At 39.1% G+C, this 27,661-nt stretch overlaps 3 protein-coding genes and 1 long non-coding RNA gene across 6 annotated transcripts; all 4 read left to right on the top strand.

Annotated features, from left to right (window-relative positions):
- The first annotated feature begins 226 nt into the window (after positions 1-226).
- Positions 227-3,168, top strand: otos (otospiralin). Its single transcript, XM_082545546.1, has 4 exons — positions 227-336; positions 490-556; positions 1,011-1,034; positions 2,733-3,168. The coding sequence occupies exons 2-4, from the start codon at positions 499-501 to the stop codon at positions 2,918-2,920; spliced, it is 270 nt and encodes an 89-aa protein (XP_082401672.1). The 5' UTR covers positions 227-336; positions 490-498; the 3' UTR covers positions 2,921-3,168.
- A 388-nt stretch (positions 3,169-3,556) lies between these two features.
- cops9 (COP9 signalosome subunit 9) lies at positions 3,557-10,847 on the top strand. The gene is made up of 3 exons (XM_082545877.1): positions 3,557-3,741; positions 4,991-5,063; positions 10,662-10,847. The coding sequence occupies exons 1-3, from the start codon at positions 3,679-3,681 to the stop codon at positions 10,697-10,699; spliced, it is 174 nt and encodes a 57-aa protein (XP_082402003.1). The 5' UTR covers positions 3,557-3,678; the 3' UTR covers positions 10,700-10,847.
- Positions 10,848-13,455: 2,608 nt separating this feature from the next.
- On the top strand, positions 13,456-21,304 carry and1 (actinodin1). Of its 3 annotated transcripts, XM_082547164.1 has the most exons (8): positions 13,456-13,553; positions 13,632-13,777; positions 14,237-14,317; positions 16,904-16,948; positions 17,310-17,455; positions 18,780-19,169; positions 19,592-19,798; positions 19,877-21,304. In XM_082547164.1, the coding sequence occupies exons 3-8, from the start codon at positions 14,245-14,247 to the stop codon at positions 20,849-20,851; spliced, it is 1,836 nt and encodes a 611-aa protein (XP_082403290.1). In that variant the 5' UTR covers positions 13,456-13,553; positions 13,632-13,777; positions 14,237-14,244; the 3' UTR covers positions 20,852-21,304. The 3 variants fall into 3 exon arrangements, with proteins under 3 accessions (XP_082403290.1, XP_082403291.1, XP_082403289.1); XM_082547165.1 differs by lacking the exon at positions 13,456-13,553 and having other exon boundaries at positions 13,577-13,777; positions 14,243-14,317; XM_082547163.1 differs by lacking the exon at positions 13,456-13,553 and having other exon boundaries at positions 13,577-13,777.
- A 2,826-nt stretch (positions 21,305-24,130) lies between these two features.
- Positions 24,131-26,621, top strand: LOC309713687. Its single transcript, XR_014278645.1, has 3 exons — positions 24,131-24,278; positions 24,575-25,460; positions 25,889-26,621. It is a non-coding gene; the product is annotated as an uncharacterized lncRNA (long non-coding RNA).
- The last annotated feature ends 1,040 nt before the right edge of the window (positions 26,622-27,661 follow it).

Here is a 27,661-nt window from a genome sequence, read left to right as displayed (position 1 = left end):
TTTACTTTCCTCCCAAATTAAACAGCTATAAATGAGCCTGAAATTCAAAACAAATCAAACTACTTCTTCTTTTTCTTTTTTTAGTAGGTGCGATGTGTACACAGCTGAGAGAAATATTTGTGAAAATATGAGGACAGCTCCCCTCTGAGTACACAGGGTACAGTATAATCTGGGCAAGGCCTGGCGGGGTTATGTGCTTGCATGTGTGTGTTTGCTTAAGTGTGTTTTTGGAGGTCGGCTGCCTCTTCCTTCACTGAGCCCCTCACACCACAGACCTCAGTGAACCAGCAGAAGATCAGCAGCATCTCATTGCACGGCTTCACAGACTATTCACAGGTAAACAGCTGCAGAGTTTGATTCTGGTTTCAGAAGATTTCTAGTATATATATCAAGATATTCACTTTATTTATTGTTTAAGAGATTTCACTTTTGCAACATAGACAAAAAAACAAACAAACTACAGCATTGGTGTGCATTTTCTTCATTTAGGAGGGCGACATGAAGCTGCTGGTGTTGCTCGGTATTGTCTTCTGCCTCTTTGCCTGTCATCTCAGTGGTGAGTTTTTCTTTTTTTAATCCACAGAAAATATGTTCCCTTGAATTCAAGAGTTGGTGTGTTGTAGCTAAAGTTGAGTTTATTCATGCAGTGCAAACATTAATAAGTTTTAACACTAAGTTTGATATATGTACATGTAGAAATGTCGGTGAAAATAGCTGGAAATCATGTGATGTAACAGTGCTGCTGGAGAGGATTTGTTTTGTGTACAAAGAGGACTCTGACTGAGTCTCCATGATGAATTCCTTCTGGTTTAGTCTGTTTGTGCGTGTGTGTGCGAATAGTTAACAATAATATTTGAGGAGGCAGCAGGTATTTGTAGTCCCCTAGGAAAAAGCTCTCTTTTCCAGACCTGAATCCCATCTTTGTGCTCAAGGAATGCCTGAAATGTTAACTTTTCCCCCCCTTCTCCCTCTCTCCCTTCCCCCCTTCCTTCTCCATCTCCTCATTGCAGAGGCCAGGATCATCCCAGAAGGAGGTAACTTTTCAAACTTCTTTTAGACGTCTTCAGACATATAAAAAAGCTCAATGAACTTTGCATACATGAGTAGCCAAATGCGGCCGGTGAATCAAACCCTGCATTCTCTTTGAAATATATGTCCTATCATTATTATTATTATTATTATTATTATATCTGCATCAAAAGTTTTCTATAACTTTTCACAACTCTTCTGTAGATAACATTACAAGTACATGGCATATAATGTTTACAAATAGGAAAATGAACTGCTACATTTTTTTTATTTCAAATAAATATTGGGAAGCATTGTCATCCATAAATTAGTCAATGTCTTTTGGTCAAATGAGTCATGTGGACTCAACACCAGGTTCATCATGAGGGTTATTTGAAGACATTCAGTTTTTTTCCACAGCCTTTTATAGCACTGAGCTCGACTCAAAGCAACTATGTCAACAGGGAGCATTCGCACAAAGGAAAGCCATTCATGTATATTTGAATTTCCTCCCCACACACTGTTGTTGGAATACAAGAATACAAAGGAGAAAGGGCGCGTCAGCTATGCTTGTCCTTAAATACTGACTCACATGACAGATGCTAAGTCATTATTTTCTCACATGTAGGCTCCAACAGCGGTGAGTGACCTCTGAGACTCTTGTGACCCTACCAAGGAAAAGAATTTCTCCACAGTGATATAAGCCTTGCTTATAAATGGGTGGATGGGGTGGTAACAGTCTTCAAATGGAATCTTAAAGCAACTTTAATAAACTAGAACACTTTTAATGCTAAAAAAAATCAGGATGCATAGATCAGGTATTTATTTAGAGAGAAATACTAGAGACAAATCATATTAGTTAATAATTTGGTCTTTTTAGCCTTTAAAAGGAGCGTTGATATGACATGCACATTTTTTTGTTTATAATAATCTCTTCAACTCATGACTTGTAGGAATTTATTCTACAAACTAACATTCAATTTTCATTTTAAACAGGCTTCTACCTGGACACCTGAATTAACGTTTGCATTTAGCAGCAAGAGCAAATATATGATTTTAAATGCAATAAAGATGTTTCTAATGAGCTATAATGTTGGTTGTATCTCTCTGAGAGTGGTAAACACCAGTTCTCCCTTCCCACTATCACCTGTTATTTTTGCTCAGAGGGGGTCATCTGATTGTTGGGGGTTTTGCTCTATTGTTGCAGGGTTTTTTGTTGTTTTTTTTACTTTAAAATATGAGGCAACTATTGTTGTTATGATTTGCCAGTGTTTAGCTGTCAAAATAAAGCTTTTACACTTAGGATTACCTAATACAATACCATTGTTCTGTGATTGAGTTGGGACAGCAACAAAACCCTTTGCTGATCTAAATACCTGGTGGAAATGAAAGCATTGTAAGAACCACATTTTCCATAGAATATGTTAAATAAGTCAACAAAGGCAATGCCTGTGCAGCGTTGTGGTTCACTTTATTCTCTGTGAAAAATAAATAGCCATTGCCTCTCTTTTCACTTTCATATGTGGGAAACGGTGCCTGTGATATATCAGGAGTTAAAAACACCTGGTGCTTTTCTGAATGTGTGAATATGAACTACTACCAAAAACTATATTTACTACAAAATATCATCAGTAAATCCCTAACATGATACTTTATGGTCTGTAACAGCATCTGTTTGAGACTGTATGTACCCTGTCCTTTCTGACATGCCATGTGTCTTTCAGTGCCTTATGATGAACCACCGGCTGTTCCCTACTGGCCGTACACCACCTCTGACTTCTGGAACTACATTGAGTACTTCAGATCCATCGGTGCCTACAACTACATCAATGAGATGGCCCGGGCCTTCTTCGCCCACCAGCCCATAGGAGACACTCTAGGATATGAGACCAATGCAGGACATGAACACTAAGAGAGGAGCTAGACCCAAAAGAGAGAAAAAGTAACAAGAGCATGACATGAAAAAAAAATGTTATCATGAGGGTTTATTAAAGGGAAATAAGGAAATTATTATAAATATGAAACAAAAGGGGGATGTGAAAAGGAACACAGATTTTTTTTAGTAGCTTAGTCACATATATACAATAGAATTAGACATAAATAGCCCTCTTATTGTCATATAAAGTGCCACAAATAAATAAACAAACCATTCTTCAAATATGTAATGGAGTCTGAGATTTCTTTTAGTCTTTAGAGATCTAGTATTTTCTCTATACTATTGCTATTATTATTATTATTATTATTATTATTATTATTGTTATTATCTATTTATTTGTTATTATTGTTGTTGCCATTTTTGCTTTAACAAGAGGCTTACAAAAAGACTCAAAATTTGCGATCACTATTTATAGTATATTTTGCAGGCTGTCAAAACAGGACTTAAATGGAGCAAACCGCACTTACCGTTTTAACTTTAAAGACTTGAACTTTAATTTGATCTATTAATTTATTAGAAATGATTTAACGTGCTTTGCGCGTGGTCATATTGAGGAATATTATAATCACCCATATTTTTCTGAGGGCGGACCGAAAGCGGCAAGTCAGCAGCGAAAACCGGGCATGAATTAGTGTTGCACACGGTTGTTTTGTTTACCACCACTTAAGCCTCGATAACTGCTAACGCAAACGCACCGTTTGACCTAATTGCGGCGGAACTGCTTTTAGAATAACATGAAGCCTGCAGTGGATGAAATGTTTCCTGAAGGAGCTGGTCCCTATGTGGACCTGGACGAGGTAGGTTCTCAGATTTAGAGCTTTAAATTAACCGGCGTCTAGATGTGCTAACGCTAACTAGCTCCATATGTTTAAAATGACATGAAACGGAAGCGATGAATATAATCGCCTAGCTTGTTTGTTTTTTGTTTTTGTTTTGGGGTGGTTGTTTTTTTTTTTTTACATTTAACTGCGTTAATACGTTACATTTTGGGTTATTCAGTGTTCTTGATAGAAACACCTCAGCTCATCCCGTTAAATGCGTGCATGTCTATGCTGTTGCCTCAGCAAGAAGTCTGATTTTGAGTTCACCATCTTTCTGTGTGGAGTTTTAATGTTAACCCCGTGTTTGCGTGGGCTTTCCCGGGTACTCCGGCTTCCCCCACCGTCCACAGACATATAGTTAATGGGGTTAGGTTAACTGATGATTCTAAATTGCCCATTAGTGTCAGTAGGAAGTTATCTTTTTCTATGTGTTAGCCCTGCTATTGACTGTCAGCCTGCCCATGGTGTACCCCGTCTCTCACCCTACGATTGCTGGGATAGGCTCCAGCTTTCATATGTTTTTTTTTTTTTAATGGAGAGTTTCTCTCTTGTTATTCCAACTTCCTCCCACATCCTAAAGACATGTGTGTTAGGTTAACTGGAGATTTTAAACTAACGTAAGAGTGAGACTGTCTGGTGATCTGTGCTGGGTATAAACCGCCTCTTGCCCTCTGACAGCTGAGACTTCAGTCCTAAAATATTGTTGTTGTTGTTGTTGTTGTTTTTAATTAGTTTTAATTGCTATAACAAGGGTATTTTACAACTTTGGCATAGATAAGATTTGTCTTATCTCACTTTATATTGGGCCTGTTATCTTTAGTTTTAAATATAATTGTGTTTATTTTTTTGTTGTGTAACATTAAATCTTTGTGCTGGATATTAGTTAAAAGCTCTAAGTAAGCTCTGGCTAAATTGTTAATGTTAATTGCTTTTGTTTTCACTTGGAAGAAAAAAATCCCATCCATTTGCAACATTCAAATTTTCAGGTTATTATCTCAGAATTTCAACTTAATAACTGAAGTTTCAAGTTATTTTCTCAATTTTGAGTTTATTTCTCAGAAGTTTGAGTTGGTAAGTTGAAATTCTAAGACCTGAACTTTTAACCTGTGGATTTTGGAGGAAATTTCCATAGCATACACTGCTATGATGCAGTAAGTGTAGCAGTTTGTGTACATGTAGATCTTTCTCATGTGGTATGACTGGTTGCACTGTTGTGTGTTTGCAGGCAGGAGGCAGCAGCGGTCTGCTCATGGACCTGGCAGCTAATGAAAAAGCTGTGCACTCCGATTTCTTTAATGGTAAGGGACAGGTTTCTGCATCTCTTCCCAAATTATTAAATTTGATGAGGATTAAATTTACTTCACTGATTCAATTTAATGAGGTTAGGGCTTACAGAGTCGAGCTGGAATTAAACATAAATCTTGTTTTCATATGGCACGGCTAAGCTACGATTCCTTAATTTGTCTCATGAGGCAAACAAATGTGATTAAAACACATGGTATAACATTCCAAAAATAAGCAACGGCATGCTCCTTTCTCTATTTATTGATCACATCTAATAGAAAAACGTGTGATGTTAACAAGTAAAAACCCATTTAAGAGTCCCCAGTTTGTAAATTTGCCTAGTTTAAGCAAGATTGTGTTTGCATGCAGAGAGGAAGGTTCTTTAATGTTCAAGGCAATAACAGAAAACTGGTAAACATCTAGATTTCTAATAGGACAAGCAGACGTTTTGCCTTTCCAAAACCTTCATTTAAAGTTTAAAATACATTAAAAGTGTAACTTAAGGTGTAAATATGAACAACTCAAACAAACATAAAAAGTCAGCAAATAAACTTTCAAAGACGTGAAATAAACCCTATATGTTCCAGTATATTATTTCAGTAATTTGAAAGGCTGTGGCTGAGAAAGCCTTAAACCTGTTACCCATTTTCTTCCTTTAACCACGTTATCTTCTCACATTAACCCTCAGCAATCCCATTGTTCCCCTGTAAACACCAGTTTATGTGCAAACACAGACGCAGAAGACACACTATAAAACACCGAGCAAATCTGTTTTGTGCTGGCTGCCGGTGGAACAATTTTTGGCTCAGCAGCACATGACCTAGATAGAAAAGAGCTGATTGTTAAAAAGAGAGCGTGAGGGAAATGAGAGAGAAAGAGGATGGTAAAATGAGTTTATAGCTGCTGTCAGACCGAAACTCAGCGGGACACCTCGCCAGTCAGCTGCACACACACATCGGCACTCATCACCTGGGTCGTTAACACTGCTAGAACTGGTTCCCCTCTACCTAATAAGCTCTGTACTTAAGGGTATTGTAAAACTATAGATATCATCATATTTTAAAGCTCTTTTTTTAAAGTTGTTAGTTTTTTCCTGTAATTAAAGAAGGGGTTGTGCTGACTTGAAGAAGGCAAAGGTCCCCAGATCACATTTAAACGTGACAGGGTGAGTGCAGTTATGTTACGTCTTATGCATATGTAATAGAGGCCTTAGTCGTTGTATTTTGAAGCCCATTGCAGCATTAACACCTTTAAGCTCCGCTATAACTTGCTGTTCACACTTTGACATAAAAGTTTGGTTTGGAGCCAGAACCTCTTTTCAGGTAGTTGTAGTTGACTCTTTTGCCTCTTTTTCACTATAACCTACTTTGTTTGGCTTGACTTGATTTGACTCTAGTCAGTTTTGGATGTTTTCCATTAAATATGGGTACCATCTCAGTGTGGGTGAAGTCATTATAGCAATGTAGCTCAAAAGTCCTGTGATGTAATTTGTACGTGACACAAACACAACAACAACAACAACAACAGAGGATATCAAGTTAATGTTATCTCTGGTGCTAAACTGACTGTAAGTCTCTGCACCTCGTCACTGGGCCATGGTGTTGCTCTGTGTGTAACCGTTCCTTGTTGCCAGGGATATTGAATTTAATTTTTGTGAATGAGTCACTGACATGACTGAATCAGTGATATCACTCCCTGGCTAATCAGTAGCATGCAGTTTGTTGACGTCACATTTTTGGTTTAGCTCAGTCTGCTTGGAATCCCTGCCTACTGGGTATTAAAAAGTACCTGGTACTAGGACTGGGCCATATCATACCGTTCATGGTAATACCGTTATAATGTTGGGCAACAATAATATGGGTAAAACGCGCATGCACAGTGCCTTTGTTTTCATACGCACATTGCAGAAAAAGCAAGGCGGCAACGGAGAATGAGAAGGGCGAAAGCGGATCGTTGAATGAAACGGATGAACCAGAATTGGTTTGTAAAAATGCTGCAACTTCAGTGATGTGGAACTGGTTTAGCTTTTGTCCGTCAGATACACAACAAAGCACTATTTTTGGTAGAGCATGCTAGCGGGCCGTCGTTATTACCGTGTTTTTTGAAAATACAGCACACTTAAAATCAATCCTTTGATTTTTCTGAAAATCAACAGTGCCCCTTATAATCCTGTGTGCCTTATGTATGAACTCTGGTTGTGTTTACTGACCTCGAAATGATTTTATGTCGTACACGGCGCTCGAAAATCTGTCAAATGTTTTAGTACGACTTTGCTGGAGTTGTAAAGTATTTTGTTTAGTGTCAATTATACCGTCAGTTATATTGTTATCGCAAATTTTCAAATGTATATCGTGATAAATATTTTTGGTCCTATTGCCCTGCTCTACCTGGTACCAGGTATTGTCCCCAATATGGAAAACCCTAATATCCGAGTCAAATCGAGCCAAGTCACATCATGCTAATTAAAAATGAGGCCATTGTTCTGGAGATTTCACTTTACTCTTATGGTCAGTGAATACTGGCTCTATCTGTTTATAGAAGCTGGATGACCATGCAGAACTGCTGGTTTATTTCAGAGACAGGGCTCTGTAAGTGTGGTATAAGGTCAATGCAACAGTGTGAAACATGAGATTTTTTTTTTTCTTTTGAAGACAGATTGTGAAAGTGAGGTGTGTCAAGGAAGCTTTGGCTTTTATGCCATATTTTTACACCACTGAAAGTCATTACAGGTAGCCGAGGGCAAACTGTCCCTCATTACTGAAGACTGAAGAATGTTCACTTCGTCAAACAGTTTCTCAAGCCTGCTGTTGCAAATCATAGCCACCCTTTGGATATTTTGACAAATTAAATTTAGTCTGCAAACCTTCTTACATATGACCGGCATAAGTGGTTGCACAGTTGTATCGGTATTTTCTGTCTCACTATGTTGGTGCAGATTTCTTAAAAACTTGGAAGGTCAGAGTGCAGTTTAGACTAGAGATAACACGATACCACTTTTTTTATGTCTGATGCCGATATCATAAATTTGGATATCTGCCAATACCGATATGAATCTGATATAGTGTATGTTTTATTCAACAAAACTGTTTTTTTAATATCTTGCTGCATTTTGTATAAGTTCATACTCAAGAAAAAAAAAACACTAAAGCTATTCTGTTAAACCTGTATGCAAAAAAAATACGCTGCACCCAAAATATTTCATAGTTCATCAATACTGAGCTAATAAACTTGAACCCTACACCATCCTCCCTATTCTGGTATTTTAAAGAGTACTTAGAAGAAATATTAAACAACCTAACTAATAGGGTTGCCAACTCAAAGCAAAACAAAAATAGGGAACCACCCTCTGCCTCGTGATGCTTAAATTAAAGTTGATTGCATTGATTAATGCACGTGTAAAATAAATAAATAAATATGCACAGAAACAAATTATTTTTCTACAATAATTAAATAGTACACAGTACAAGTACATTTTACATCAGATTAAAGCTTTGGGTGTAAGATTCAGACAATTATTTATTAAAAGCTCGACATTTTAAATGAGAATAAGAAAGAAAAGTATGTCTTTGTGCCCCCCTTCCCTGTTAATGCCCCACCTGGCCCCCTGGCAAAACTTTGCTAGATCCGCCCCTGCACAGTTACCAGCCGTCAGATTCGTAGAAAAGGATTCTGGTGTAGAAAGTAATATTAAATAAGTTCTAACAACAGCTTATCAAGCTTAAACGTGCTGCTGTTGTTTAGCCGCTGGCTTTCTCTCTCTAGTGCAAAGTGGGCCAAAAACAAAGAAGAGAGACGGGAGTCGCAACAGAAAAGCCGATCAGCTGATCATTGATCAGTTTCATGATTGAAGTAGCAGCAGGAGAGGGAGGGAGGGAGAGAGAAGAGGCAGTCGCTCCATATATCGGTTGTTAAACTTAACGTGGGAATGCTTTACAAACATTCAGAGATGAACTTACACATTTGCTTTACTTCTCGCGGGAATAACTTTCTCAGAGATGAAATGCCGGTTTGGTAGCGAGGCTCCAAATGCTCAACCAGACCGCCGACAGGTGTCGCACGCCACAGCCCCTCTATCAAGTAACGCATACTGGTCCGACGTGCTAAGGTGATGAGCTGAGTTATGTGTGATATTTAATGGATCGGATTACATTTTTTATTTCTCTCCGATATCCGATCCAGTAATTTAGGTCAGTATCGGACCGATACGTAATATCGGATCGGTCCATCCCTAGTTTACACCAAACAAAACCTCACAGCTTTGCATCCAAGAGCAGTTAGTATGCGGCAGTATGAGCACTGAGAGAGACGGATAATGGTCATAATTGTCATAACTGAAAATTCATCACTTAAGGAAGAAATGCTTGATTCATGCTTATGTAAGCAGGTTCAAATTTGTGCATTTGCATCTTAATGTATGTGTAAAATAGTGTCACATCTAAGGCAGTTTTAGGAAAGTTCCACCTTGATTAGAGGGAATGTAACTGATATTAATAGACAGTCCCCCATTCACTTGATAAGTTTCTGGTGACTTTCTCCTTCTGGCCAGTAGTAGTGGCACATGGCAACACTAGAGCGAACATACTGCCTCGTTTTGTTCCCTAAATGTCTTGTTAAAATTCCAGTTATTGACCCTGGATGAGAAATCACTTGTGTGCTATTTTAACCTTTTAATATCGAGCTGTCAGAGCCAGTTAGATCCTCTGGTGATGAGTAATTTTCACACCAGTCAGACTGTTAAGTTTGCTAACTGGCCTGTTAGAGTTTTGTCAAAGTGGGGGAAAAGTCTCAGAAGAACCTCATAATGTCTTCTAATGAAGTCATCTGTAGTGGTTTAGACACCATGCGTTCTCCAGATGTGAAAATACTGGCTTTTTAGTAGTATTGTTATTTATTTTTAACCTCTAGGGTTGCAACTAACAAATTTTGTCATTAACTTGTTTTTTTTGTTTTTTTCCATTATGTCATTAATTAATAAAACAATCCATTGGCCAATTATTTGTTCCTCTTCCTTCTGGGGTTCCAAGTATATTTAAGTGGTTTCCATCTACCCAACACTCATGTCCCAAGATAATAAAATAGAAATCACGAAAAATTAAATGTTTCCACCTGTGATGCTCAGACCAGTCATATAACTTTATTACCTCGTTGTGTGAACAGATATGTAAATAAGAGTTTTCCTTGTCTTTTTAAGGCCACAGTTACACAGACCTAGAGAGCAGTCAGTGAAATCGACTCTTTTCAGAAGACATAAATTTTGCTTTGAACTCAGACTTTTTGCTCACACTCACAGATCAATTACTGCTTAGTGGGTAATTGGCAAGTGTTTGCAGATATGTCAGCATCTTCTGTGGAACTGCTCATCAACTTGTTGGTGAATACCTATTTTTTTTTTCTTAAAAACCAGTGTTTGCCAGGCAGTCACCAACCAGTGTGTAGGTCTGCGTCACTGGGGTATAAGATAATTATTTATTTACGTATGTGTTGTGTTGGTGGTGCATTAAAAAAAAAATTCTTAAGTATCTACAGAGCAGCATGAATTGTGATCAATATATAAAGTAGATTTAAACTCTGTAATTCTTTCCTTGTCTTTGTTCTCCTGTTTCTTTTTGCAGATTTTGAGGATCTGTTTGATGACGATGACCTGCAGTGATGACACCTGTTTGAGCTGCTGAACATGTACATAAAAGGAATGAAGAAATTGCCCCATTCTCTCTACAAGTCTCTTATTTGTACAGTTTCCCTCGTGTAAATCACTCAGCCGAATATTGAAATAAAACCTTTTTGTTTTTACAAAAAAAGTGGTGGTGAACCAGGTGTCTGAATTCTGAGAATCTCTTACATTCCTGCTGAAGAGAAAATTATGAGTATGGTTTTGGTGTCGTCTTGTTTGAATCTGCTCCTGCCTGGATTGTAGGCTTGTTTCTCCTGAGAACCACCTGTTAGCAGACGTAATTACATATGTGTTAACGTGATCACTCAATGATCAGCGGGAGCATGATGGGACAGGAATAGGGCTGGAAAAATGTGGAAATGCTAAAAAAAAACCAAAAACTCCAGAACAAATAAACATGAAAGAAATAAAAAGCCAGTGTGCAATAATTAAGGTATGACTATGCAGGAACAGCAAAGTACTGTAAACAGAGAAAATGGAAAAAAGATGTTTCTCCTCGTCCACCCTCTTTTTAATGGCCGACTATACTAAAACCAACTTCTTCCAAGTACTTTGGTGACAATTTGTGAATTTTCCAGCATGATTGAGCAACATGTCTCAAGACAAAGCAATAACTTAATTGCACAAGATCAGAGTTTGGATTCATGGCCAGGAAAACTCCAAATCTTAATGAAACTGAAAATCTGTAGTGAGGCTTTAAAAACAGGTGGATGGAAAGATTTACATTCTGTACAGGATAAAGAAAATAATGAAGTTTGTATGTTATATTTTACAAGTAGCATGCTGTCAAGAGTATTTACCTAATGCTTCATAAAAAGTTTAATTTTACTTTACTAAAGGCAGATTTTGTATTTAGTATAGGCCTCGGATTATGGAAAGTTCCAAACTACAGCAGGTCATCAAGTGGAAAACTTGCTATGGGAAACATTTTACAATTTAACGCCAGATTAAAACCAATCAGGTCAAACACTAAGGTTACTAAAAGAAAGCTCTTCTGCATAGCAGATAAATGAGATATACAGTAAATGCATGTGTAAGATTTAGTGTTTTATTGTAAAAGGACAATTACACAGGTGATACTGTCAATAAAATAACATTTGTAATGAGTAGTTACATTACCAGTTGAAGCGCAGTGGTATTTTTGACACATACAGTCACGTGGGCTCTATGTAGGCCTGCGAAAAACTAGCTTGATCCTTACAGCTTTAAAAGTTAAGAGGGTACTAAGCATCCAAGTGCTGCTAATCAAATGCACTTTATAAATCACTTATCCCTTTACCACATCTTTAAATCAGAAATTTTGCATTCAGGTGTGTGTCAGTGTCACAATCTTCCCAGGAGTACACATTCCAGCAGACAATGCAATGCTCAGAGAAACCCAAGAGCTCCATCTCAGACTACGCAGGCCTCAGTTAGAATTTTAAATGTTAAACTTCATGACAGTGCAGTAAGATAAAGACTGAACAAGTATTGTTTATGGCAGCACAGCTTAGGTTTGCAAAAATTCAGTGGAACAAACCTTAAAGTCTGGAACAATGCCGTTTGCACAGGCAAAACTACATTGGAGATGTTATGCACTAACACCTCATACGAGCTGTTAAGCACTTTGGTTGGCTAATGATTTGGGTTTGTTTTGCAGGCAAAGGACCTGGACAACTTAAACCCATTAGGCTGATGGTGAAATTCTCTGTATATCAAAGAGTTCTAGAGTCAGAAGTAAGGCCACAAGTCTGACAACTAACATTTGGCCCAATTTAGGCCATGCAATGGGGCAATGATCCAAGCACAGAAGCAAATCTCCATCAGAATGTTTGGAAAAAAGAAAAAGTGTTGCAATGGTCCAGTCAAACTCCAGATCTCAAACCAAAATGAAGCAACGCTGTAAAGAAGAGCAGGCCTCTTCCTTTTGCTCTACAAGGAGTTGCAGTTTTCTCTAATGGTGACCAAACTAAAACACCTCAAGCTATTCAAAATCCTCCAACTGTAGTTCAGTCTTTAGCTATTTCACAATCAGTCATTTAAGCACCGTGTTCAAAATCTTATACTTCCATAAATGTTAAACATATTCTCTCTCTGGAATAAGACAATGTTTAAAACTGATTTTCTCTTAAAAGTCATATTTGTTTTAAATTAAATTACATTTAGTGTCAAAAATATTTTCAGTAAAAGAACCAAAAACAATAAAAAAAACCTGCAGCTATTCTGGACATAAACCTGATAACATTACTGAATGGCCTAAATGAATTATAGGCTTATATAGTCAGATGTGGTGATATTGCATCATATATCTCAGATACATCGTTTTTCTACTAAAATCATTGTGTGTGTGTGTGTGTTTGTGTACCTGTGTGTGTCTTACGTGGCTGGCATGCCTGAACACAGTTAAACTCAGGAGGAAACTGTAGATTATCAAATTCCTCATGTGTGGACCAGCTGTGCTTGCATGTTGTGTGTGTTCAGACAGAAGCTGTGGTTTGGCCCTCATTGAGGTCTCTGAGAAGTGCTTATGTGGCACCTCAACGCCCCTTTATTTTACAGCCCTGTGTCTTTCCTCTGCCTCCTCTGTGGTCTTTATTTTACTTTACATGAGTTATTGTTGCATCTCTGAAACAGATGTGATTTCTTACATTTAATATAATTAAACAATCAACCGTGAAGTATCTTAAATTAACAACTTGAGGTTTCTTCTTTTCACCCAATACTCCACGTCTTCATCTTTACTCAGAGCTCTCCCACCGTCTCTGCTTTTCTGTCTTTAATTACAGTGCCTCCAATTGGCTGAAAGTTTCAGCCAATCAGGCATCTTCTTGGGGTGGCCCTTGACCCCCCTCAGGTAATCATGCTGAGCCTTTTTTAGTGCGTGTCAGAGATGATGGGCTCACTTTAAAACGTTGCTGGATCCTTTTGTCAGATCAGTCTGTAAGAAGAGCTGCAGGGCAGGCAAGGAGTCCCTAACACACACACAAACACCTCCCACGTACACACCTGGTGGACTGAGCTTCATCCGAGTCCACTTTGGATCCTCTGAAAGGAAACTCTGAAGTCAAACAACCGCAGGTAAGAGACCAAACAGTGCAGTCTGTGTTTACTTTTGGTAGAATCAGGTATTTTCCGAGGCTTAAAATTCTGCTGAAATTCTGCTGAAAAACACCTGGTTCTGTTTTACTATGACAAACCAGTAGGTTGAACCCAGCCAGGAGCCGTTGTGGCAACATGTTTGTTTCAAAAGTTCAATTCCAAGCCACAGGCAGAGGTCACTTCTCCAACTGTTGAGGCTTTTGATAGAGCTTTAAAAGTTTTGTAAAGCTATTTTTGAGCTTTAAAATGCATCTTTGTGAGAAAAATAGTGACTCGTGGCTAAAATATTACTACTATGGCTGGTTGGACCATATTTTTGGAGCCAGTGATCAAAGTATATGTGAAAAAAAGGATTTTGCATCATGTGAAGTGTCAAACAGGTACAGGCACAGAAAGGATCAAAGTGACAGTGGTTTTCAAGATTGTGTTTTTGTTGAGGTCCAGTCATGGCTGAAAGAAGACGGACCAGTTTCTCCGGTGTGTTGATCACCATTGTGCTGGCTGTGATGCTGCTGCCTGGTGAGTACCCAGCAGACATGGGACATTACAGACGGCGTCAGATAACAAGGCCAGATTGTCAGCTATACATTATATTATAGCGAATTATGGAAATGATGACAGGTAGCTAAATTATAATGTTGATTAGTAATCTCACAGTGTAAATATATTCATATTCTATAATACTGCAGATTGAAATCTCTATTGGAAGAAACAATCACAATAACACAATCAGAAGATGCACAATTAGGAGCCCAATAAATTAAAGAATTATTAAAAAATATTTGCAAGACAGCAAAGCTCCAAGATCTCCAAGAGTTTGGAGGTTAGTCTGCTTTATGGGTGCATTCCAAGCTCGGTGACAGTGTTAGGATCTCAAATGAAAATGTGTTAGTGGTGAAAAGATGGAGCTTTTTCTTTTATTTATATTATATACATTGCTTGGGTTTTTGGTAGGTCTGCAACAAATATTTTCTTAATCAAACTTGAGGGTTTTGTTTCTAAGTGCCTCCAACAAAGTCTGAGATAATGTCATCAGATATCTTAGATGCAACCCCAAACCTAAAGATAATCACTTTGAAATTGTATTAAAGGCACAAAAGCACTAAAACCTCACACTCCAAAACCAGCAACCCATCGTATCTTTCATCAGAACAAAATTTATTAATATCTTACACTCTTATCTAATACTTCAGTGTATACAAAGCTATAACTAATTAAAAATCTGTCTAAACTCATCTTATTCAAACAGGCCTCAGCAACTTTCAACTACTTTTCTAGCTCCACTTTAAAGCAAAGTTACCTGTAAAACACGGTGCCTCTATGACACGTGGATACTCTGAAAGATAAGCACACTCCCCAAAAGTCTTCAGTGCTGAGATGCTGCCATTTAAAGTGAAAAAACATCCCTGAAAGACTGCAGTTTCCGGTGAATGCTCACTTCTCGCACTGCAAGTCTGTTCTTAAATACAGTCCTTGAGCAAATAAGAGTCCATTCATGTCCCGACTGATGGGTAGAACAAAAGAACAATGATGACATAAAAGCATGTTTCCAGTTTTACGAGTTGAAAAACTGAATGATTGAAGAGTAAATCGTGAGGTGAAGGGTAGACTTTACTGTGGGTAAGAATGAGTCATTCAAGTCCACATTGATGACGAATGTCAGCCATTATTTCTTAATGTTAGCAGGGACACAGCAGTGATGAGTGACTTTCTTTCTTTGTCTGTTTTTAAAAAAATTAAATATTCATGAATCAGAGCTTTTATCTTTTGCATTTAGGTTGACATGCAGTTATTTTAAACCATTAAAAAACACACAGCTGGCTATAGATCAGTGTGATACTAATAAAGCTATTCAGAGCCAGAGGATCTAGCTTTTAGACTTACAACATTTTTGATTTTGTGGATCAGTTTAGCAGCTTATTTTTCCAACTTTCCTTTGATTGTTCGAGCCTCCTTAAAATGCATTTGCCTTGAGCTATTGTTTCATTTCAAGGTTCAGTTTAGTTAAGCTAAAGTTTAGTTAAGCTAAAGTTTAGTTGCAGTACATCTGATGAGTTCATGAGAACTGGGTTTCACATATATCATCACGCGGCTCTATAACATGCCTGTGATGCTCATATATCACCGGCAATGTTGCAACATGGAGACAGTTTGTTCCCCTACCACCTGTTTCCAGTTCTCTCTCTTCTTGATTGACATGCTTTCTTTTAAAATTGGTTTTCAAAGTTACGCTCCCTGATGGATAAAGGGGAAAAAATACAGTAACGAGGAAGAGGAGGAGTTACTTTGATCAGTAAAAAAATTATTACCTGTCAGCATCACCTCCTCTATGCCCTCTTAAAGTGCTGCTGTTTCCAGATGTGCCTGCCATTTTTTACAGGCTTGTTAAAAGAAAGAAAGAGAGAAATAGAGTGGATATACTGAGGCAGCATCATTCAGCCCACCCTCCTCCTCCTCCTCCTCCTCCTAAACATCACCATGGGTCACCTTCCCACCTTCTCCTTTAACTTTAGGATCCATACCTTTAGTTTAACCTCACAGGTGACAGTGCATATCCATTCTTCCAATCCCAACATTAAAAAAGAAGAAAAGAAGAAGAAAAATCAAGAGATTAATGTTTTTTTCCACTTAAAACACACGGCACGTAACCCTAATTTATCCCCTGTGGATCTTTTTAAGGCTGTCATCTGTTCCTCTCTTCTTCTTCCTCCTTCTCCTCTTCCTCCCCTTCTGTGAGGGACTAACACCTTCTCCCTGCGGAGATGAAAGGAACCCGGAGCAGAGCTGAATCTGAATCTGCTGTTCCTTCGACTTCAAACTGTGCACACGTGTGCATGTATGTGCATACAGATACACACGGCCCTTTGAAAGCACAGCGTGGGGCTTCGTGTTACAAGCACCCCTATAAAAATCTACAAAGAACTGCAGTAACCAGTGCTTCAGGCAGTGCCAATTACCCCAGCCCTATTTAATGAAAACTATCAGCCCGTAAGCATTTGAGGTTTAATGTCATGTTATCGCTTGGATATTACAGACAAATTAGATTAGAAAGAATCAGCAATTTTGACTTCAGCAACATCTGTTTTTGCTTTTCTCTGTTTGCAGCATTCTTGTCTGCTGGACCAATTGTGCAAAAGCCCAGAGGAGATGGTAAGTATGTGGTTTTTACCTTTAAAGATACTTCAACATGTGTGTTTGTTTCTAAAGAGTGCACGGTGACCGAGTTTTTGAAAAGTTTGTCCATGGAAGAGGTTTGTGATTGGAAAGTAAACACAGATTTATGACTTCCACCTCACCTGGCTTCTGTGTAGCTTCAACTCTTGACCCTGTGATTGAGAGCTAATGTGAGATGGAAGCCGTTTTCTAGCGAATACAAAAAAAAGGGGTTTGAGTCCTTGAATGTTTTGTTGGAAACTTTAAAAGTCACTAGAAAGTCCTTGAATATGATGTCAGCGTGGAAGCCTTTGGATCAGCCGTGTCTTTGCTTTTTCCCCTCATCTCCTGCCCTCAGCGGGGGAAAGCATCCAGGAGAAGGCGGCTGCTGCAGCAGCACACAGGAGGCTGATCCGCAACCGCAGGAACATCAGCTGGTACAAACAGCACTCTGACTTCTGGGCATGGTACAAGTACTTTACTGACAACGGCAACCAGGAGGCAGTGAGTGAACGCTTTGTTTTCGACATTAACGGTGTCATGAAATGAAAGTTTCCATGTAACACTTCAGCTGTTCAATATGAAACAAAACTCTTTGGTATTGACAAGTTGTTAATGAGATGATTGGTTCTCTTATATTTAAAGCTGCTCTAATTAATGCTTTTATATTAACCCTTTAAAGCCTGAACCATGAAATAATTAAAATGGATTTTTAATATATTAATGTACATGCCAACTTATTTGTATTGTATTTGCCAAATCTGGCATTTATTTTGCAATGTATTGCTTAAAAATGTGTTGTGCAGTTTATTTAGGTTTTTTGTGGGGGAAATAATCATGTTGATGATGTAGAAGTTGCCATAACTCACAAAAACTGTATGTATCAAATGTGAGGTATTATAGGTATTACTTGAGTCTTTTGCAGTGACCAAACCATAAATTAAATCTGATCTCTACTGTTTTAGCACCTTTTAGCACAGTTTTTGGTTCCTTTCAGCTTCACTGCTTTGATTTATTGTTGCTGCCCTTGTTTTTTAGACATGACAAGGGGGCAAGGAAGGACTCGGAATTTGGATTCAGGAAAAATGAGTGGAGTCACTAAGAAGTCGCAAATATTATTATCATCCTAAACCTGAATATATCACTAACAACTCTCACATATAAAGTTAATGAGCCAGTAAAATCAGGAGTAGTTTGAAAAGTTGCGTGAATTTCTGCTGGGAAAAGTTGACGGAGTGAGTTTTATCAAACAGGAATTAAACACACACAACCAAATGTCCTTTCAAAGGACTCTGCAGCAGGCACCAGATCTACACAGGCCTGTCCAGCTTCTTTCACCAGAAGGTTCAGTTCACCTAAACAGCTAAACTAAAGATTCACACCTGCTACAAAACACAATAAAACAAAAGAAACAAACAAAAATTACATTTCTCTTACATGTCAACATTATAATCAATAAAACAGGGTTACCAACAAAAAGCTAGCGTTCTGCTAATGCATGCTGATTGGTCAGTTACTTCCTTGATAGCACCAGTTTTCAAAAACAGAGGCTAGGAGGACAATCGTGTTTATGAATAGGAAGAAGCCAGTTATTACTGCTGTTTTACAGTCTCATACTCTTATATTAAAAAACCATAATTAAAATTGCCAGAGTACAAATGTTGACCACACAGAGTTTATCATTTCGGCCAGAGATAGTTTCTTTCTGAGCGCCTCCCTGTAAAACTGGATGTTCAGAGAGTGGTGGTTCTCTGAGAAGCCTTTTACTTTTATTGATGTTACATGTCATCCGATCAGTGAAAAAACAATAAACCCTTACTCCCTTCAGATTCAGGAGATGGATCGCATCTTCCTCGCCTACCTCCAGAACAAGAACCGTGCTGAGGGACGTCGCTCCTACAAGGCCTACTTGAGACACCTGGGAGATGTTTATAAATCCTGCTCCGATACTGAAGACCCCAACTGCGTGGCTTCCTACACCAGCAGGGCCAGTCCTAAAGCGGAACCCCCCAAACCTGCCCCAGTAAAAACCTGTGACCCCACCAAGGACCCCTACTGCATGTACATGGCTTTAGTCCAGGGAAAGAGCCCTTACAAGCCATTGGTGCTCCCGGCTGCCACCCCTGCTCCTCAGTACGTCCACTCTCCTGCTCCAGCCAAGGACCCTCAGTCAGGGTACTACTACTACTCGCCGTCCACGATGCCTTTCCTGACCATGGTATGCTATAGTATTTTTTGTGCATAGTATACATGTATATTTACTGTATTTTAATTAATTAATTATTCATTGCACGTTTTGTATCATGCCATACAAAATATCACAATTTTTCAAACTGTTTACAACTGAAAAACTGATTATTGTTTAAATTTAAGGTAATTTAGAGAGTTTTTAGAGTTCTTTATTTAGAATTTAGAGTTCTTGTTGAAACTTATGTTATTATTAGTTAATAGAACCTTAGACTGCTGGGCAGTGGTGCATCTGAAAGCTCCCATGGGTAAGATTTGCAAACCTATATCTATAATTGTTGCCCAAGATGGATGCATTCAGCAGGAGCAATAATTTAATTGCTTACAAATGTTTTCGATGAGAAAAAATTTGCACCCATCTCATAATATGGATCCTTGTTTCTCGTGCTTCAGGAGCAGAAGGTAGAGTTGCTGCGGATCTGTGGCTCTGATGATGTGGAGTGTCTGCAGTACCATCTGAAAGCTGCTTATGGGTATTCTGGTGGGTCCCGTCCATCATATGCCCACCTTGGCTGTGACCCCAAGAAAGATCCTGCCTGCAAAATGTTACAGAAAGCTCCTGCTGGTCTCTACATGAATGCCTATTCTGCCTCCAGTACGGTACGTCTTATTCGTCATACTAATTTCCTTCAACAGCTTTCTGCATTACTGTATTTTAATTTTACTCTATCCCTCCAGGCTCCCCAAGCTGCACCAGGATCCTGCAATCCTCTTTTTGAAGACGGTTGCAACCCTCTTACCGCCACCAGATTTTCCACTTCTCCAGAATCATACAAAAGTAACGAGAGAGATCAGGCCGCTGCCATCCGTGCTGCCCCTCCTGCTGAGCAGTATGACCCCTATTCCATGTATAGGGATTCTTATTCTAATGTTAACAGAGTCACTGATCCTTATGCTATGTATCGCCAGGCCAGTGCCCCAACTTCTCCTCCAGCTACTGATCTCTTTGCTGTACTGCGCCAATACATGGCCCAAGCTCACACTAATGACCCATATGCTCCACGTATGGGGGCTGCTTCTGAGTCAAACTCCAACGATCCTTACTCTACTATGCGTGATGCAGCAGGCGCTATGCACCTGCACACCCCTCCCTCCCCCAGGCAGCAGCACCCTTATTCCTATCCCAGTTATGAGGAACCTGCCCAGGAGGAACGCCACCCTCTGGGTCCCCCAGGCAAAACCAAGGAGGGTTACGACTGTTTCATTGGCTATGACCGTGAATGCTATCCCGTGAAGCCCAGCGCACCTCGCTCTGGAGTTCAACGTCGCATCCCTTACCCTGCTGAGGCCTATGAGCCCCACCTGAATTCTGACGGCACCCGCAACGGCGTCCTGGAGCCTGTAAACCCACACTGTGACCCCGAGTATGACCGTGACTGCCGCCTGCGTCGCTATGAGACCGAGCAGCCTCAAAGCCAGCCTGAACGTCATGCTGCAGAGGACCACAGCCAGACGGCAGCCGAGAGAGAGCAGGTTAATCAGGACCAGTATGAAGCAGAGCCCTACCAGAGCGGCCAGGAGGAATCTCACACACCCTACCAGCCTCTCTCACAAGGCATGCCCAGCCTCCAGGACATACTGAGGCGCTATGGAGACCAGTATCCCGGGCAGGAGGATCACAGAGCTTATGCAGACAACTACCACAAGAAGTAAACAGGCTAACACGCACAAAAGCATGCAGATGGACATGAATGCACAGTCCCAATGCGTTCCTGTAGTTCAGCCCTTGAACGCCTCATGCCCCGAGAAACCAGTTCTATCTGGACCAGAGGTGGGACACAGGTGAATTTGATGGACCCAGAGAGCAAGTACATGCATGTACATCCCAAACACAGCTTCTTGCTTTGGGAGCCTGCTAAAAACTTTCCTGGAACGCCTTCTTATAACTTTAGTTGCTTCAGGCCTGATGCTTTGATTTATTGCTTTTTACTTTCTACCTTAAATTCTCCTCTGTGCTTTCAAGTGTGTAATGACCTCGCAGCTCTCAGCTTTGCTTCTGTATCTGTGCATTATTTTTAAAATGAAATATTGTTTATTGCTTTTTGACACAGATGGATTGTCATTTTTTTCATTTTAATTGTTCTAATAAAAAAATACAGAAATATGTTTGTTGGCTTTGATTTTTTTTTTTTTTTTTGCATTTTACAGCACCATGACATACTGACTAGCTACTATAATCTGGAACAAATGGATCCACTCAGAAAGAAAAAAACATAATATGGGTATTTGGGGGTTACATCTATGATATAAAAGCTGAAGTAGAGTTTTAAGAAATATAAGCATCCACTGATTTTTGGTTTTTCATTTCTTTTGAATGAATGCAAAGGGGGAAAAAAAAAATCCCGACTTGTATTATATGTCCAAAATAAATAAAAGCAAACGTTAATTAGAATCAAGCATTTCTTGGGTATTGCACGCTGTCTGCCAAAATCTTGAAGTCTTCTGAACAGAAATATATATTCTGGTCCAGGGTTACCATTTGAATAAACACTGGACAGATTAGCAGGCTTTACTCAAATGACAATTTGCACTCACATACCGTGTACAAAACTTTAAATATACTTCACTTACACAGACTATAGGGTTTATCATTTAGTGTAAAATTATTATTATTTCTACTGATGCCCTGAAGTAAATGCAAAAAGTGTAAATTTCTTTTGTCAATTATTCCCTTTCTCTGTCTCATTAACACACAGGGGTGGCTGTAGCTCAGGAGGTAGCGCACGTCATCCACTAATTGGAAGGTTGGTGGTTTAGTCCCTGGCTGTCCCAGTCTGCATGCCAAAGTAAAGTATCGTTAGCGTGCAACCCTCAGGTTTTTTTCTGAATTGTTTATTGGACTGTGAATGTGAAGCAGAAAGAAGAAAAACAAATGCTTGAATGAGGACTGTTGTATAAAGCAGTTTGAATGCCTCAGTCAAGTAGAAAATACTACGAATGAGTGTTTACCATTAACATAAATTCATGCATCTCATTGCTTTTTGAGAAACACTCACATGGGATTTTAATAGTCTTCCTTTAAAAACCAAAAAACCTTTGTGAGTACTGTATATTACACGGTGTACACCAAATGTTCGGGGCCCAACGCCTGCTGTGAAGGAGAAAAAAAGAGTTCAGCTGTTCCACGAAACAGAATTTCTTTTAGGAATGTGCTTGTTAGTTTTCTCAAAAATGTGGTTTTGCTATTGCTGTGGTGGTGGGGTGTGGTTTTGGCTCAGCTGTGGGGAGTAGAGGTGGAACAGGAGATTCAGAGCTCAGTGCCAATCAGAGACTGAGTGGCACAGCTGTGGCACATTGTTTAATCAGTCTCTCCTATTTATGCAGCAGCATGCTAGAACCCCCGGTAAGCACTCATGGTGGCCGGTGTGGTAGAAACCATCAGATGACTGAGCGACCTGACACTGAGTGCGTGCGGCCGTGCCAGAGTTCCTGAGCATATGAACACTCACGCTGGAGTGTGAACTGTTGTTGTAAATGAAGGCACAAGGAGACAGAGCTGTACTACACTTCCAGCTAGTGATGGCCAAATGAAGCTTTCCGAAGCACTGAAGCTTGTATTGAAAAACGGTTCATTACTCGAAGCTTTTCAACACAGTCCTCTCCGGTGACATCTGGTGGTGAAAATTTTGAAGAGCAGCTTGAATCTGCAAAATAAAACGGACTGCTCAATTATCACTGCTCACTCAAGAGTGGAGTTCTCTCTGATATTGGGCCACCGTTCCGTTGCTTTGAACATGTAATTAGTGTGAATGCTTGAAAAGCATTCACAGTATTGTTCTTCTAATCTTTATTATTAGTGTGAATGCTTGAAAAGCATTCACAGTATTGTTCTTCTAATCTTTATTCTTATATTTTATTATCTATTCCGTACGTTTTTTGAAAGCCTACTCCTTCAAAACCGTTCAACTTAGAAAAACCATTCAAACACCATTAGATTCCTATTCTTTTGGACATGATTGCTTCTATTTTTCTCATTTTTAACATTTATATTTTTAATTTTATTCAACTTTATTCAACAAAAATTTCCCATGTATTTCAATGGGGATACCCTTCAAATCCTCATTCAACTTACTCATTTTTAAACTCTTACTACTTCCACATACATTGACATAGAGCCACCATTCAAACTTTAAAACGAAGACAAGACATTCAACTATTCAACTTGTATTTATCTTTTCAATATCTATTATGCTTTGTCTTCAGTTCCAGTTTAAGTTTCATGATGTTTTTTCACCCGTTTCAGAGTTTATAATGGGTGTGTATGGGACGGAATGTTGGGGCTAGAGTGAGGCAGCTCAACTGCTAGAGTGAGAGGAGCAAAAAAATTAATCTTAAAATCTTTTTTAAAACTGCTGCTGTGTCCACAGCGTTTGCTCTACAGGTATGATTTTACCCTCAAAACGTAGCCATGGCTGTCCTCTTTCATCCAATGTGTTTACTATTGTACTAGGTTTTATGGTTCTTTCATAAATGTCACCAATGCACAGCCTCCTCCCTCCAACTCTTCCATAGACTCTAATGTTAAAATGGCTCAGAAGGTTCGTTTGAAAATCAGAAGAGCATGGTGTCTTTCCACTGTCACCACGTCCATATAATAAACTCCACAGACATGAAAACTGAGAATTCAGTAGACTAGGCATTGCTGTCGCTCAAGGTGAAAGAATTTTGTCAACACGACATGTACTTTTCATTTGGGAAGAATTTGTTTCGGCCTGACTTTTCTGTTCATTTTAAGCAGCAAAAGTGAGGCGCATGTCTGTGTCGTGTGTATGGAGCCATTGGGTGCAGTTACTATAGCAACCAGGCTCACACCTGCCTGCTTAACGAGCTCTCTCTCACTCTGCCAAGGTTAAACCTAAAAATGTTAGATTGTAGTAAGATTAACTTTTTCAATAGTACAATAAAACAGATTTGACAGGGTTTTGCCACAGATTAATAGTTTGTCACTAGTTAGTATATGCCAACTAAGTAGAGCATTGTGATTGGCACAAAGGTTTTTCAGATCTGGGCAGTTGGAGTCAGTTGATGACTTCAAAATCATCCTTTCTGACTGGATAATTAAAGCTCTCAGCATCTATTGGTCTGTAGTTAATTTCCCCACCTTTTAACTAACGTTTAACTAATCTAATCACATTTAATGTTTCTGTTTATAGTCTGTATAGTTTATCTCCCCACGAATACACTCAAAGTAGCCTAGTCTTAAAATAAAACCCACAAAACAGTTCAAGATTTAATACTTTTTATTTGCTCATTTAATGCCAGTTGCCCTGTTTTTCTGTATGTCACTCATTCGCTTATACTTGGGCAAAAAGTACCAATTTGTACACTAGTATAGTGTATTTTTTCCCTCTATCTCTCTATGTCTGTCACACACAGAGACCAACACACAGACATGTATATGCTCATTATTGCTGTTCAAACTGATGGTCAAATTTCCAAGCACCACCTGAACGCCTCATCTGTTTTTAACCTATCACTGGACCAACTGTCGTCATTCCGCTTCGCTCTCTGCTGTGGTAAGTACAGTACACTCAGTACTGCAGTGTTTTATTTTTATGATGGAAAAAATACATGTTTGACATTTAAACTCACATATCAAGTCCAACAGAGTTAAAAAGAATTCAAAGAAGAAAGAAAAAAGAATAACCTTCGCTATCATTTATATACGTTTATGATGTTTTGCTGTTAGCAGCAGTGCTAACGCTAGCTTCGATGCTAATGCTAGCAACAATGCTAATGCTAGCAACAATGCTAACGCTAGCTATAGTGCTAACACTAGCCTTAGCACTTGTTAACTGACAAAAATAATATTCCTGTGATATTTCTTGCCGGTCAGTGAGACAAAAGTAAGAAATGAGCTTTATTATTGCCATTGTGGCTCAGTTTTAACAGTAAGAGTGCTAGCGCTAGTAGCATTGCTAACGCTAGCTGCAATGCTAACGCTAGCTGCATTGCTAACACTAACTGAAGTGCTAATGCTAGCCGGAATGCTAGCGCTAGCAGCAATGCTAAGGCTAGTAACAGTCTAACAGTAGCCTTACATAAGTGGCAATACTTCAGTTAATTAGTTTGAATTGTAAAATGGCTGCTGTATCAGTTGGTGTGCTATATTACTCTATAATTACCCTGCTGACTATAAGTTCAGTGTATCATGTCGTGTGGGCTTTGTATTTCTGTTAGTCTGATAACACTGTACAGACAACTAACGTATTATTTCTCGTGTTACACTTTCAGGAACCTGACTGACACTGTGCTTTGCCTGGTAGGTGTGCACATACTGTAAGAGAAGTAGACCAAAATAATAAAATAATCTGACTAATATAAGATGTAAAGTGATGGGTTCAAACTTTGTGCTAGACCTTTTAAACACAATTTTATAATAAATACACATAAGTGCAGCTTAACAATTGGGCTAAAATATTTTTTTCGTACATTTTTGTAGTCACACTACATGTGATTAATTAATGATTCACTCAATCATATTTGTATTTAAAAATATTATTGCTGAATTTAATTAAATATTTATTCTTTTAAAAAGTGCCCAATTATGCAACTTTTTGCACATGGCAGCCGACAACAGTTTAGCTTGAATATTTGTTTTGTCCTTTTTCAGTAGTCACAATTAGTTCATACAATTACCATGTGATATAATTTTAATAAAATAATTTTTTTCTTGTTTTTTGTTCACAGTGTGCAGAAGAAGAACAAGGACCAGATCTCCAGTCTTCTCTCTCACATCCCAACCCCCCAACCCCTCTATCCTCTGTCCTGCTCCACCTGTTGTCTCTGCCTTCTTTCCATCTGTATTTCACTCTGTGGTTTGTGAGAAATTTTGCCAAACCAACAATCCTTTTGCGGTTTGATTTAAAGCCGTGTCTCTCCTGCTCTGTCTGTTCTCTCTGCTAAATTTTCTCTCTACCTGTTTTTCACTCTTGGCTTGCTGCTGAAAAACGCCAAGCCAACAAAGCAATAAAGAGTGCATATTTTGCCTCAACCTATGAACAAACTGAACAAACAAAGAAAAATCTGCGGTTTGATTGAAAGCCGTGTCTCTCCTGCTCTGTCTGTTCTCACTGCTAAATTTTCTCTCTACCTGTTTTTCACTCTTGGCTTGCTGCTGAAAAACGCCAAGCCATTAAAGCAATAAAGAGTGCATATATTGCCTCTACCTGAGAACAAACTGAACAAAGAAAGAAAACTAATTCACGGTTTGATTGTGATTTCCCAGCCGTGTCTCTCCTGCTCTGCCTGTTCTCTCTTCTAAATTTTCTCTCTACCTGTTTTTCACTCTTGGCTTGCTGCTAAGTTGTGCCAAGCCAATAAAGAGAGTGCATAATATTCTCTCAACTGAAGAACAAACTGTCAAACGAAAGACAACTGTTTAAGACAAATAAAAACTGAAATATAAAAACAAAGACAACATCTCCTGGTGTGTGCCACTCTTGTGAACAATTTTTCTAAAGACTAAGAAACACTTGCAGGTGTGTGAAAATGCCAAGGAAGCAGAAAAAGTCACAAGCTGCAAAACAACGCTGGAAAAAGTTTCATGAGTTTCACAGTGTACCAACATGTGAACAAGCTGAGTTTGATTTTCCTCAGAGCTCTGCAGAAGACAGTGTGTCTACAAAGACCAATTCTGACAGTGTCAAACAGGCAGGTCAACATGTTCCTGCACATGTACAACAGGTATCTTATGCTGATGCTGTAAAGAGTGGACTGCAGCATGAATTTAATGAACAACATGAGGTGTCATGTGACCCACAGGTGGGTTATGCTGATTTTTTGAAAAGAGGCTGTCACAGTGATGTGGCAGGACCATCTCATGCAGAAAGACTGAACCTTGAAAACCAGCCCTCTGTTATACATGTCTGTGCATCTCGCAGCCAGGCTCATCCTAAATATGGAGACTCCAGAAACAAGCAGTGCACATGTAACTCACTCACATTTCTTGCTTTCCTTCATGAGAATGAAAACATGACTACAGCTGACCTAAATCTGGTCTTGGATAAAGGTGATGTGATGTACAAAGAGGCCAAGAAAAGATTTCCTAAAAATATTCATTTGGCAACCGATGAGCTGCCAGACAAAGTTGATGCTCGCAGGTCTATGTATGATGTCGACATGACACAGCCTTCCCGGTATGGGACATTTGAAGAACCTCCAGAGGAGGCAGTAGATACCTTTCTGAGCTTAGAAGCAGGACTGAGCTGCCTGTTGTCAGATGTGCAGTATGCCTTACTGATTATGAGTGGATTGTGTATCGCAGTGTTCAGATCCACATCAGGCATATATGGTTTCTTTGACCCACACCCCAGAACACCCATTGGTCTTCCTCTACTACTACAGTCACGTAATCGTGGTACAGCTGTGATGCTGAAATTCACACTCCTCAGTGACATGATTAAGAGGCTCCAAGATTCTTATGAAATGATGGAGATATCACCCTCTTGTAACTATGAACTG

The sequence above is a fragment of the Aulonocara stuartgranti genome (genome assembly GCF_965226115.1).
Source record: "Aulonocara stuartgranti genome assembly, chromosome: 9".
Lineage (NCBI taxonomy): Eukaryota > Metazoa > Chordata > Actinopteri > Cichliformes > Cichlidae > Aulonocara > Aulonocara stuartgranti.
Note: the sequence above shows the minus strand (reverse complement) of the source record. Positions and strands in the feature narration are given on the sequence as shown.